The 14001-nt window shown below is 47.4% G+C and overlaps 1 protein-coding gene across 1 annotated transcript in view; it reads left to right on the top strand.

Moving 5' to 3' along the window:
* The window catches only part of LOC140190173 (constitutive coactivator of PPAR-gamma-like protein 2), a 61986-nt gene that overhangs the window by 43830 nt on the left and 4155 nt on the right, over nucleotides 1-14001 (top strand). Inside the window, exons 9-13 of the mRNA XM_072246684.1 lie at nucleotides 36-266; nucleotides 3693-3864; nucleotides 4773-5022; nucleotides 8114-8228; nucleotides 10416-10625. Coding sequence (XP_072102785.1) covers nucleotides 36-266; nucleotides 3693-3864; nucleotides 4773-5022; nucleotides 8114-8228; nucleotides 10416-10625 — 978 coding nt within the window. The remainder of the gene's footprint in view (nucleotides 1-35; nucleotides 267-3692; nucleotides 3865-4772; nucleotides 5023-8113; nucleotides 8229-10415; nucleotides 10626-14001) is intronic.

Raw genomic sequence — 14001 nt, 5'->3', positions numbered from 1 at the left:
TCTCTTGATTGTGTGATCTGTTTCTCTGACTGCAGGGGCACCCTGATGCCAAGACTGGAAGCGAGCACACTCTATCCCGGGACTCAGGCACTGCCCCGCCGAACCCCACAGCCCACATACCGTCGCTGCTCTCCATGCAAACCAGGAACCACATGGACATCACCACCCCACCGCTGCCCCTTGTCGCCCCCGAGGTCCTGCGCGTGGCGGACCACAGACACAGGAAGGGTCTCATGTACCCTTACATCTACCAGGTGCTGACAATGGTAAGTGAGCACCAATCTCAGAGTTATTTGTACGGCACAGAAACAGGCCCTTCAGCCCAACTAGTCCATAGTCAGTTCCTTTTCACCCCATTTGGCCTGTATCTCTCTAAACTTTTCCTAGCCATGTGCCAATGTCTCGCAAAACACTGTAATTGTTTCTGCCTCTTTCACTTCCTCTGGCAGCTTGTTCTATTTACCCACCACCCTCTGTGTTGGGGGAAAAGATGACCCCGGTCCTCTTTATATTCCACTGCCCCCCCATCCATCTTAAAAGTATGCCCTTATGTTTTAGATGATTTTACCCTGGGTAAAAGGTCTTTTATTTTCCAATGACTGTCCGTCATAATCTTACAAAGCTCTCTAAGATCACCATCAGATGTCAGCACTTTACGATCATTATTCAGCATTTATTAAGCAATGCACCAGCTGAGGGAGCCACTCAGTCCCCTGCAATGCCAAGAGGTGTGAAGTATATGCTGTCATCTGGCATTCTTTTGACTCATTTCAACCCAGAGGTGACGATAATCATTGCGATGGATGCATCCAGCCGTGCAGTGGGAGTTGTCATACGTGCAGCCAGGTCACTGACCACGGCAGAAGGGAACTACGGACAAATTGAGAAGGAACCTTTGGGAATCATCTTTGCTATGAAGATGCTCTGTGGCAGACATTTCACTGTGCTAACTGAGTGAAATGTCTGCCACGGAGTAACAAGCCACTATTACACACACAAAATGCTGGAGGAGCTCAGCAGGTCAGTCAGCATCTATGGAAAAGAGTAAATAGTCGACGTTGGCCAAATCAAAGGTGACAAATCAGTATATAGGAGGGAGATTGAAAATCTGGCTGAGTGATGCTACAACCAATATTCCCTCCAAGGTGTGCACATTCACATCGTTTGCTACTAGCACACAAAGGAATTTAAGCTGCGCACAAAAGGTTGTCACCCTCTACCTCGCTGGCATGTTAAGTATATTTCACAATCGTACACAATCACATTTCCTTTTCTGGTTCCGGATGCAGCTGGTGTTGACAGCGTGGAGTTTGCAATAATTTGCCTGCAGGTTTTAAAACTGGCTTATTTGTACTGCTTTTATTGGAGAAATCATTCAGTGCCCACGTGTTGTTGTCACTGGGTAAAAAAAATTGCACAGCACAGGATTTTTGCACACACTGGTTGGAGGGGACATCGTCAGTGTCAGCAAGACCAAGGAGCTGATTCCTAACTTCAGCAGGAGGAGACCGGAGGTCCATGAGCCAGTCTTCGGCGGGGAATCAGCGGTGGAGAGGGTCAGCATCTTTAATTCCTCAGTGTTACCATCTCAGGGACCGTCCTGGGCTCAGCACGCAGGAGCAATTATGAAGAAAGCACGGCGGCATCTCTAGCTCCTTAAGGTTGCGAAGATTTGACATGACATCTGAAACTTTGACAAACTTTTATTGATATGTGGTGGAGAGTATATTGCATCATGGCCTGGTATGGAATCACCAATGCCTTTGAACAGAAAATCCTACAAAAAGTAGTGGATACGGCTTAGTCCATCACAGGTAAAGCCCTCCCTACTTGAGCACATCTACATGAGTGTCCAACGTCAGGGACACCCCACCACCTAGGATATGCTGTCTTCCCGCTGCTGCCATCAGGAAGAAAGTACAGGAGCCTCAAGACACTCGCCACCAGGTTCAGGAACCGTTATTACCTCTCAACCATCAGGCTCTTGAACCAATCAACAGAAATGCTACACCTCATTCATCTGCCCCCTCACCTCCATTCAGGGCCCCCAACAGTCCTTCTACTGAATCTGCCAGGGTCTCTTTTGTATCTAGGTAGCCTCCAACCTGATGGCATGAATATTGATTTCTCTTTAGTGATTTTTTTTTTTTTTTGCTTCCCCCTTCCCTCTTATAGTTCCCACTGTGGCCTCTTACCTCTTCTCACCTTTCTATCACCTCTCCCTGGTGCCCCTCATTCTGCCCTTTTTCCCATGGTCCACTCTCCTCTCCGATCAGATTCCTCCTCCTCCAGCCCTTTACCTTCCCATATCACCTCCTAGCTCGCCTACCTTCCCCCTCCCCACCTTTTTATTCTGGCATCTTCCCCCTTCCTTTCCAGTCCTGAAGAAGAGTCTTGGCCCAAAACCTTGACTGTTTATTCCTTTCCAGAGATGCTACCTGACCTGCTGAGTTCCTCCTGCATGTTGTGTGTGTTGCTTTGATTTATTTTCCCCTCAGCCCCATTTTTCTGCCTTCTCCCCATAACCTTTGATGCCCTTTCTAACCTTTGCTTTAAATATATCCAATGACTTGGCCTCCATGGCCACCTGTTGCAACGAATTCCATAGATTCAGCACCCTCTGGCTAAAGTAATTCTTCCTCATCTCTGTTCCAGTAGGACGTTCTTCTGTGTGCCCTCTGGTCCTAGGTTCTCCCACTACAGTAAACATCCTTTCAGTGGCCCTCTATCTAGGCCTTTCAATATTTGATAGGTTTCAATGAGATCTCTTCTCTCTCTGCCCCCCCCCCCCCCCATTCTTCTAAACTCCAGTGAGTACAGGCTCATTAAATTTTCCTTATACATTAACCCTTTCATTCCCAGGAACATTTTCATAAACCTCCACTGGACCTTGTCCAATGCCAGTACATCCTTTCTTAAATAAGGGGCCCATAACTACAGTCTGGCCAATATCTTATAAAGTCTCAACATTACATTTTTGCTTTTATATTTTAGTCTTCTGGAAATGAATGCTAATATTGCATTTGCCTTCCTTACTACTGTTTGAGTCCTATCTAACTCCTCTTTTCCCTCCCCTATCTGGCTGGACCCGTCCATCCTCCATTAATCCATCTCCTCCCACCACCTCCACTAATTCTTCCCTTTCTGCTATTCTGCATTATGCAGGTTTTTTCCCCTGAAATAGATATTTCCTGTTTCCACTAATGTCGCTTGACCCGCTGTGTTCCTGACAGCAGTTTGTTAGTTGCCGTGATTCCATCACCACCCAGATTTCAATCAGTATGTTTATTTTATTTTGAAATGCAGCCCGGTAACAGGCCCTTATAGCCCAACGTTTTCCGCGCTGCCCAATTACCTACTAACCCGGAGCGTCTTTGGAATTTGGGAGCAGACTGGAGCCCTGGAGAAAACTCAGCAGGAATTGAACCTGGGTCTCTCATGCTATAATAGTGTTACGTTAACCGCTGAGCCAGATCTGTTTAAAGCTCCTTCCTCTCTTTACTACAAACTCTCGAATCCCTTGTGCAAGTGATTAAATATGACGCAAGGTTACCCAACGTGGGTTCAACTCTCCCATTGATCACTTGCATGTAAGTTTCTGTTGCGATTCAACATTGGTGGACGGGGGGAAGAGTACTAACATGTCTGTGTTCTGCTTTTTGCTGAACCCCTCACCCCCCCCCCCCCCCCAGGGCGAGTTGAAGCTCCCCGTGTGCATCGAGGATGAGGCCAACAACGACTTGCCTCCCGCCACTCTGCTCTACAGATCAGCCCGCCAGTACATCTACGGAGTTCTCTTCAGCCTGTCCGAGACCCAGCGGAGGGCTGAGCGCCTCGCCTTGCGGAGGAGGATCCCCGTGGAAGGTACCGCCTGCTGCTCGGCGCGGAAGGGGTGGGTGGATATTGGTGGCAGGGTGCTTTGTCCATTCCTTTCTCAACCTCTGGTCATTTCTACTGACACAAACCCCCCCCCCCCCCCAATGTCCTGGAACAGAAATGGCTTCAGAAAGTGGTGGATACAGCCCCGTCCATCATTCATCACAGGCAAAGCCCTCCCCACCATTCAGCACATCAATATGGTGTGCTGCCACAAGAAAACAGCATCCATCATCAAAGATTCCCACCCCACTTTCCCAACCATCCAGGCCATGTTCTCCTTTCACTACTACCATTGGACAGGAGGTACAGAAGCCTTGGGTCCCACACTATCAGGTTCCTGAACAGATGTGGATAACCTTCTCAATCACCTCAACTCTGATCTGATTCTGTGATCTTCAGACTTAATTTCAAGGACCCATGTTCTCAATACTCTTTTATTTACACAGTTTGCCTTCTTTTGCACATTGGTTGTTTGTTACCCTGTCTATAGATTTTCATAAAATTCTTTTATATATCTGTTCTTCTGTGAATGCCTGCATGCAAATAAATCTCGAGGTAGTATATGCATACTTTGATAATAAATTTGCTTTGAGCTTTGATCACTGCTTCAGACGGCACTCTGGCTCAGTTTCTGCTGTAACATGCACTAAAGGGTGGAGGAACTCAGTCATATAGGCAGCATCAGGCGAGTCCCTAAACGTTGACTGTTTATTCCCCTCCATGGATAGCTGCCTGACTTGCCAAGTTCCTCTAACATTTTGTGTATGAAGTTTTCCAGCGTCTGCAGAATCTTTTACTGTTTCTGGTGTGCTTAGATTTGCCTTTGTTGAAGCTATCCACTCTGTTTATGTTTGGTGCTCTGTCTCTCTTCCTCCATCCCCTTCCTACCTCAGTGCCCCCTGTCATAATTAAGGAGTGGTCGGCCTACAAGGGCAAGTCGCCCCAGACTCCGGAGCTGGTGACGGCCCTGACCTTTCGTGAGTGGACCTGCCCCAACCTGAAGAAGCTGTGGCTGGGCAAGGCCGTGGAGGACAAGAACCGGCGCATGAGGGCCTTCCTGGCCTGCCTGAAGTCTGACACACCCGGCATGCTGAACCCTGCCAACGTCCCCACCCACCTGCTGCTGCTCTGCTGCGTCTTACGGTGAGCGCCGCTGGCGGGAGGGGCCCGAGGGCTGCTGTGATGAGGGGCGAAGCCCAGTATCCTTGGGGCGGAGGTGGAAAACACTGGAAACACCCAGCGGGTCAGATTATAGAGCTTCATTGGGTAATCTCATTCCCCCCTGTTGCTATGATGACTGGAAGCATTCAGGAAGGCCCCATGTCCAACAAGGGGAGTTTCTCTCTGACAGAGAAGAGCAAGGGGGGGGCGGGGGGCGTGAAGCTGCCAAAACTGGGGTCGCTGTCATTGGAGCAGAGAAAGTTAAAAGGTCAAGGGAGCCTAATTTTAAGGTGATTGAGGAAAGCATGGGGGGATGTCAGAGGTAGTTTTTTTCACACACAGATAGGTGTGTGGTGCACCCTGCCAGGCATGGTGGTAGAGGCACATGGATGATGGCTATGCGAGAGGGAAGAATTAGACTGATCTTGCTTGGAGTAAGTTGAAGCGCCTGTACTGTGCTGTATTGTTCTACTTTCAGTCTGTCAAAGGCATTCAAAATGATGGTGAGTGCTTTCCGTAGAGTAAATATTAGGCTGTTATAAAAGGACAGGGCGTCAGAGGTACAGCATGAAAACACTGACTCCTGGCTGATCATCACCCCCGTTTTCCCCCCCCCCCACCACCACCATTTACATTGATCTCTTTGTTCTTCTCAACTCTCCGACTCACCTTACTTGATGTCTCAGTGCCTGGTGTGTCTGCAGCCACTCAGCCTCCCACCCTTGGCACTCCTGCTCTGCCACCTGTCTCACATCCCTCCCGCAGTTCTCCGTGGTGACAAATACAGTGCGAAAGTCTTGGGCCCCTCGCTGTACAGTATAAATGTGCCTGAGACCCTTGCACAGTACTGTACAAAAGAGCATATAGTGAAGTGTGCCTGTGATGCTGCTGGGGGCAGCAGTTAAGCCTCACCAGCATAGCACACTCACAATTCGCCAACCCTTACGAACTTGCCTGCCTGTGGAATGTGGGAGGAGACCTACGTGGCCACAGAGAGAACATACAAATTCCTTACAGGCATTGGGAATCAAACCCCAATCTTCCCATCCCTGGTGCTGTAAAGCATTACACTAATGTGTCTTCCACCTAACAACCAGATTTGGAGAGGGAGTTGGGTTGGGATTAAGCCTGCGTCTGGAGCTGTAATGCTTATCTGCTACACCTCTAAGTAGACAAGGACCCAAAAATAAATTGTAAAGGGTGAAGTACAGTATTGCTGAGGTCCTGGACAGGAAGGTGTGTGCAGATTCCACAGGTAACAGCAGAGGAGGTTGGCCCAGCTGATATCTTCAGCTCTGGAAAGGAAGTGGGAGTCATTGGTGATGGTATATTATTGTCACATACTGAGATACAGGGAAAAGAACATAAACTGTAGGAACAGAATTAGGGCATTTGGCCTGTCGAGTACCTCCACTTTGCTGATTTATTATCCCTCTCAACCGCATTCTCCTCCCATAACCTTTGATGCCCTTGTTAATCAAGAAACTACCAACCTTCACTTTAAATATACCCAATGACTTGGCCTCCAAGTCGTCTGTGGCAATGAATTCCACAGATTCACTGCCCTCTGACTAAAAAAAAATCATCTCCCTCTAATCTGAGGCTGGTCTTTATTCTGGTCCTAGACTCCCTCACTATTGAAAACATCCTCTCCATATATCCACTCTGTCTAGGACTTTCAATATTCAATAGGTTTCAATGAGATCTCCTCCTCGTATGTTAACTCTGATTCATGGGATCAGCCTCTGGACCCTGTCCAATGCCAGCACATCTCTTGGGTATGGTACTGCTCCCAATACTCCCAAGTGTGGTTGGACCAGCACAGCTGGCCTGTGGCAATACATTCCACACATATAACTCTTATTTGATCATGCCATATAGAAGTACATGGAGATGGTAAAGAGAAAGCAGAATAGTATTTCAGCTACAGAGAAAGACCAGTGCAGCTAGACAAATAAATTGTAAGGGATTGGGAGATCTAAAGTTCATCTTTAGCTTACCAGAGGTTTATTCAAGAGTCTGATAATGGTTCTTGATTGACAAAATGGCAACTGTCCTTGATTTACGAATCTGATAACAACCAGTGGGGTGGAAGCTGTTCTCGAGCCCGGTGGTACGTGTTGTCAAGCCTTCTGCCCGACCGGAGGGGAAAAGAGAGAATGACTGGGTGGGAGGGGTCCAGGATTATTTTGGCTGTTTTACCGAGGCAGAATCAGTGAAGTGGGGAGGCTGATTTGTGCCATGGACTCTGTAATCCCTGGACAGAGCTGTTGCTGTGCCAGGCTGCGATATATCTGGATAGGATGCTTTCCGTGGTACATCTGTAAAAATTGTTAAATGTATTGGAGAATTTCCTTTGCTGGACCCAAGGAAGTCAAGGGGTTGGTGTGCTTTCTGAATGAACTGTGCTGCCTCTCACCGAGTCCATTTGGTCCAGAGGTTCCCAACCTGGACCCTTGCCCTGAATGTGTCATAACCAGATTCATGTGGTTTCCAAGTCCATACCATTTTCTGGCTGAAGATTTTCTACCCCAAATTCTCAGTTATTCCCCACCTATTGTCTTGCTTTCCTTCCAATTTGATACACGAATATTAGTTTTATTTGTCACATGGACATTGAAACTCACAGTGAAGTGCGCTGTATTTGCTTCAGTGATCAACACGGTCCTAGGATTGTGCTGAGGGAAGCCTGCAAGTGTTGCCACACTTCCGGCACCAACATAGCATGCCCACAGCTTGCTGACCCCAGCTTGTACGTCTTTGGAATGTGTGAGGAAACCCATGCGGTCACGAGCAGAGTACAAACTCCATACAGGTAGTGGAATTGAACCCAGATTGTTGATGCTGTAACAGTGTCACACCAACTGCTGTGCTATCTGCACCAAGGGACTACAAGTCAAGTCCTGTAGTGGGTATGTTTCCAGTATGGTCTCCAGCTCTGCTCTCTTAGTAGCCCTTCTAATTTTCATCACCCCAGGGTGTGCACCATCCTTTGGTCGGGCTGTGGCTTGGGGGATCTGTCTGCTTCCTATCACCGAGGGCTTTCTCTTTTTCTCTTCCCCTCCCTCTGCAGGTACATGATGCAGTGGCCAGGGAGCCGGATTTTGCACAGATACGAACTGGATGCGTTCCTAGCACAGGCTGTTTCTTCCAAACTGTACGAGCCAGACCAGCTCCAGGAACTGAAGGTACAAGGGGCTGTGGGGAGGGGTGGGGGGGGATGCGCGGTGTTGGTGGTTACTGGGGACTGTGCCGTGTACTTCAGCGGAGAAAGCTGTATGCAGATGGGAAAGGGGTGGGTTCGGAGAGGGAAGTTGTTTCCCATTATTGCCCAGTGTGATCGGAAATTGCTACCAGCTGCTTTTGGGGTGGGGAGGAAGTGCCACCCACACCTGTCACTGTGACAGTGCAAGGGGAATTTCCCCTTGACATCCACAGATGTCACATAAACCCTCGGCCCCTGTGCTTAAGACAAATGAGCTTCCTGATTTCCAAAGCTTTCCCAATGGGCTGAACATTTCATCCATGGATATTCCAGCCAGTCTTCGTGTACTGTGGAGACCAGAAGTGTTCTTGCAGGCCCTGCAGCCCATCTTGTCCACGCCTACTATGTTGTCCCAACCGTCTGTACTTGGCCCATAGCCCTCCTAACCTCTCCTGTCCATGGTACTTATCTAGATGGCTTTTAAATATTAATAACGTGTCTGCCTCAGCCATTATTTCTGACAGCTCACACCAAGTACTCTTTGCATCAAGAAGCTACCACTAGATGTCCCTTTTAAATCTGTCACCTCTGATTTTAACAGCCCATCCCTGGGAAACTGACTCTGCCTTCAGACTCTGTGTACCCCTGATGAACTTGTATACCTTTGTCAGGTCACTCTTCGATCGCCTGCATTCCAGTGAACAAAGTCTTTGTCTATGTACCTTACCCGTGTAACTTGCGCCCCAAAGTCCAGGCTACATCTGAGTAAATCTTTTCTGGACACTTTCTAGTTTAATAACATCTTTCCTATAACACAGGGCAACCAAAGCTGTGCACAATACTCTTAAGTGCGGCCGTCGCCTATGTCTCTCACAACTGCAGCATAATGTCCCATCTCCTATACCCAGAGCCCTGACTGAGAAGCCCAGCAACACCAGATTAATTCCATAACCCGTGGATATTTATTGCTTATTTCTTTTTCGTTGTTTTTGCACGGTTATCTTTTGCATGTTGGTTGTCTGTCTTTGCAATATGCAGTTTTTCGTTAATTCTATCGTGTTTGTATTTACTGTAAATGCCCACAAGAAAATGGGGTAGTGTACGGTGACATATATGTACTTTGATATAAATTTACTTTGAACTGTCTTCACCACTCCGCCTACTTTCAGTGAACTATACGTGCTGGAGTTTAGAAGGAGAGGTGGGGGGTCTTATTAAAATCTATCAAATATTGAAAGGCCTGGGTAGAATGGATGTGGAGAGGATGTTTCCTATAGTGGCAGAATCCAGGACCAGAGGGCACAGCTTCAGAATAGAAGGGCATCCCTTTAGAACAGAGATGAGCAGGAATTTTTGTTTATAGCCAAAGGGTGGTGAATCTGTGGAATTCTTTGACATAGATGGTAGTGGAGGCTAAGTCACTGGGAATATTGAAAACAGAGGTTGATAAGTTCTTGATTAGTAAAGGTGTCAAAGGATATGGGGAGAAGACAGGAGAATGGGGTTGAGAGGGATAACTCAGCCATGATGGAACTGTGGAGCAGACTTGATGGGCTGAGTGGCCTAATCATGCTCCAATGTCTTATGGAAAGCCATGTGCCAGTCCTCAGCCCACATACCATGAGACTTATTTGTCACATGTACATCAAAACATACAGGGAAATATGTTGTTTTGTGTCATTGAGCAACACAGTCTGAGGCTTATTCTGTGGCTGCCCGCAAATGTCGCCACACTTCATCCCTCAATCTCCTTTGCCCCAGGGAATAAACTCCTCATCCACGTAATCTCTCTCTATAACTCGGGGCCCCTGAGTCCAAGCAACAGCCTGGTAAATCCTTTCTGCACTCTTTGTTTAATAACGTCTTTTCTCAAGCCAGGTGACCAAAACTGCACACCATGCTAACAAGTGAACTCGCATCAACTTCTTAGACAACTGCACAAAAACTTTGCAATTCCTACAGTGCCCCAAGCGATGGAGGCCAGTGTTCATTGATCTCCTTAGTGCGAGTCTGGGGGCAGTGGTGGTCAGCCCAATGAGTTGGTTTGGTTGGGGGACGGGGTTGGGAAATGTAATTAACCAGGAAGCATGGGGTTTGGGGGTAGGGGAGAAGAGCTCTGAGCCCACTGCCAGGGGCTGTAACCCAAACCCATTTCTCTTCCTGAGTCAAGATCGAGAAACTGGACGCCCGTGGGATTCAGCTGGCCGCCTTGTTCATGAGCGGCGTTGACACAGCCCTCTTCGCCAACGACGCCTGTGGGCAGCCCATCCCCTGGGAGCACTGCTGTCCCTGGATCTACTTCGACGGCAAGCTTCTCCACAGCAAGCTGGTGCGGGCCACCCGCGAGAAGGCTCCCCTCATCGACCTCTGTGATGGTCAGGTAAGCTTCTGCCTTTATTCAAATGCTCAGCATCCTTTGCCTTAATAGTCAGTTGGCCTGCTGTAGGTCCTCTGGCACGTGCTTGTGCGCACGTCCTTGTCATACTCTGACTTAAGATCATGAGGTTAACTGTTTATCACTGGGAGTGTTGGTAAATACTGCATTTTACTGTGGTGCCTTGTTAGCCATGGGGTGCACCTCTCCAGTGGACAAGTTGGTTAGAATTTTAATTAGCTTTATTTCAGAATCAGCTTTAATATAATTGGCATATGTCATGAAATATGTTTCTTTGAGGCAGTAGTACTTTACAATCTATAATAAAAGCTAAATTACAGTAAGTACACAAAAAAAATAGTACAAAAAGAGGAAAAATAGTGAGGTAGTATTCAAATCTAATGACGGAGGGGAAGAAGCTGTCCTAAAATGTTGAGTGTGTGTGTCTTCAGGCTCCTATACCTCCTCCCTGATGGTAGCAATGAGAAGAGGGCATGTCCATGCTGGGGCTCCTTAACGATGGATGCCGTCTTTTTGCATTGTCTTTTGAAGATGTTCTCAATGCTGGGGGTACTAGTGCCCATGATGGAGCTGGTTGAGTTTGCAAGTTTCTGCAGCTTTTTCCTCATCCTGTGCAGTGGCCTCTCCTTACCTGATGGTGATGCAACCAGTCTGAGTGCTCTCCACTGGACGTTTTGATGTTCAAATGTACGCCGAGTGCATCTACAGTCAACGTAGCACGAATACCGGGGACAGCCCACAAGTGTCACCATGCTTCTAGCGTCAAGATAGCATGCCCACATCTCACTAACTCTAATCTGTATGTCTTTGGAATGTGAGAGGAAACCCACGTCATAACAAGGAGAACGTACAGACTCCTTATGGCGGTGCTGTTCAAACCCTGATTGGTGATCACTGGTGATGTAAAGTGGTTGCGCTAACCGCTATGGTACCATTCAGCCCCGTGAAATACTAACATTTAGCCTCTCGAAACTGAGTCGTTGACCTCTTCATCAAGAGACCACAGTCAACATGGGTCCAAATTAACATCATCTCATCACTGACAATGAACACTGGTGGGCCTCAAAGATGTGATTTTAGCCCACTGCCTACTGTCTACACTCGTGTCTATTTGGCTAGGCACAGCGCAAACGCCATCTTTCAGTTCACCAATGACACAACTGTTGTCGGCAGAATCTCAAATGATTACAAGGAGGCATACAGCAGTGAGTTAGTTCATTTGGTTGAGAGATATCACATCAACTTTGCACTCAACATGAGTAAGACCAAGGAATCAATTGTTAACCTCTTTCAAGCCACCTCATCCTCCTTCGCTCCAAAGGGAAAAGCTGTAGCTTTCTCAACCTATTCTCATAAAACATGCACTCTGCTCCAGGTAGCAGCCTGGTAAATTCTCCCCCCCCCCCCCCGCCCCCCACCGAATCCTCCCTAGAGCTGCCACATCTTCCTCGTAATGAGACAACCAGAGCTGAACCGTCCGTGCGGTCTAACCAGGGTTTTATAGAACCGCAGCGTTGTGGAATTGAAGTCATGAAGGCCAACACACCATGCACCGTTTTAACAAGCCTACCAATTGGCACGGCAGCTTTGAGGGATCCATGGACGTGGACGCCAAGGTCCCTCTGTTCCTCCACGCTGCTAAGAATCCTGTCACTAACCCTGTACTTTGCCTTCAAATTCAACCTTCCAAAGTGAATTACTGCACACTTAGGATCGTAGACAAGTACAGCACAGAAAAGGGCCATTTGGCCCATCTAATCCGTGCCAATCCATTTAAATTGCCTTGTCCTGTCGACCTGAACCATAGCCCTTCATACCTGTACCATCTATGTACCTATCCAAACTTCTCTTAAACGTTGAAATCAAGCTCGTGTGCACCACTTGCACTGGCAGCTCTTTCTGCACTCTCACCACCCTTTCAGAGAAGAAGCTTCCCTTCATGTTCCCCTAAACTTTTCACCTTTCACCCTTAACCCATGACCTCTAATTGCAGTCCCACTCAACCTCAGTGGGAAAGCCTGCTTCCAATTTTTCCAGGTTGATCTCCATCTACTAGCCCAGCTCTGCATCTGCCACTGTCCTGTTGTAACCTACGACAACCCTCCACACGATCCACAACTCCACCAGTTTTTGTCAGCTGCAAATTTACTAGCACCTCTTCTCTCTCCCCGCCCCCCTTAAACCTTTCATCTTGCACCCTTAACCCATGACCTCTGGTTGTAGTCTCATCCAATCTCAGTGGAAAAAGCCTGCTTGCATTTACCCTATCTATACCTCTATCAAATCTCTTATCAATCTTCTTCGTCTAAGGAATAAAGTCCTCACCTGTTCAATCTTTCCTTATAAACTTGGGTCCTCTAGACCCAGCAACATCCTTGTAAATTTTCTTTGTATTCTTTCAATCTTATATACCTTTCTTATAGGTAGGTGACCAAAACTGCACAGAGTGTTCCAAATTAGGCCTCTCCAATATCTAATACAACTTCAGTGTAACATCTCATCTCCTATACTCAATGCAGGAGACTTCTGTAGAAGTTGCAATAAAGACAACAATATAGCCTAGAACAGTTGTACTCAAGCAAGAGCTTGAAGTGAGACCACTGGAGACATCTCTGCTTACTACAGAGGAGACGGTGTGTACTCAAACCAAACGAGTGAGACTTTTCCAGAAAGGTCTCGTAAAACATAGTGCCCCTTTACACAATAGGGGCTGCTGGAGCTACAGGAGATAACAAAAATGTGAAACATACCCAACAGCTATTGTATTTATTAACTTCAAAATGCCATCATCAAGTTGCTTGAAGTTTCGATTGACTTTAACACCTCTACTGTGAATGGCAATTGATCTCGCGAGTAAGGAATTCAAACATGCACAATTTACAATGATCAACGTCCGTAACCTATAAGTCAATAAAGTGGCAGTTTTTTTTTCAGACTTGAACAGTTTGGGTGACAGGCCCATGCTGTTCTCCTTGTGCACAAGTAAATTAGAAAGAATTTCACCCACATCTGCCCTTACCCCAACCCCTTATCACCCCTATCACCCTACCAGCATATTATCCTCTAACTTCTGCCACCTCCCACTATACGTCTTCCACCACCTCGCTTTGTTGAGCACCTATGCTCTGTCTGCCAGAAAAGGTGGGATATCTCAGTGGCCACCCATTTTAATTCCACTTCCGATTCCCATTCCGCCATGTCAATCCGTGGCCTGTTCTATGGTCGTGATGAGGCCACACTCAGGTTGGAGGAGCAACACCTTATATCTGTCTGGGTAGCCTCCAACCTGCTGGCATGAACACTGATTTCTCAAACTTCCTGTAATCCACCATTTCCTATGCCTTTTTCCCTTTTTCACCTT

The sequence above is a fragment of the Mobula birostris genome, chromosome 29, assembly GCF_030028105.1.
Source record: "Mobula birostris isolate sMobBir1 chromosome 29, sMobBir1.hap1, whole genome shotgun sequence".
In the NCBI taxonomy this organism is placed as follows: Eukaryota; Metazoa; Chordata; class Chondrichthyes; order Myliobatiformes; family Myliobatidae; genus Mobula; species Mobula birostris.
The sequence above is the reverse complement of the archived record's forward strand: the minus strand, read 5'-3'. Positions and strand labels throughout refer to the sequence as shown.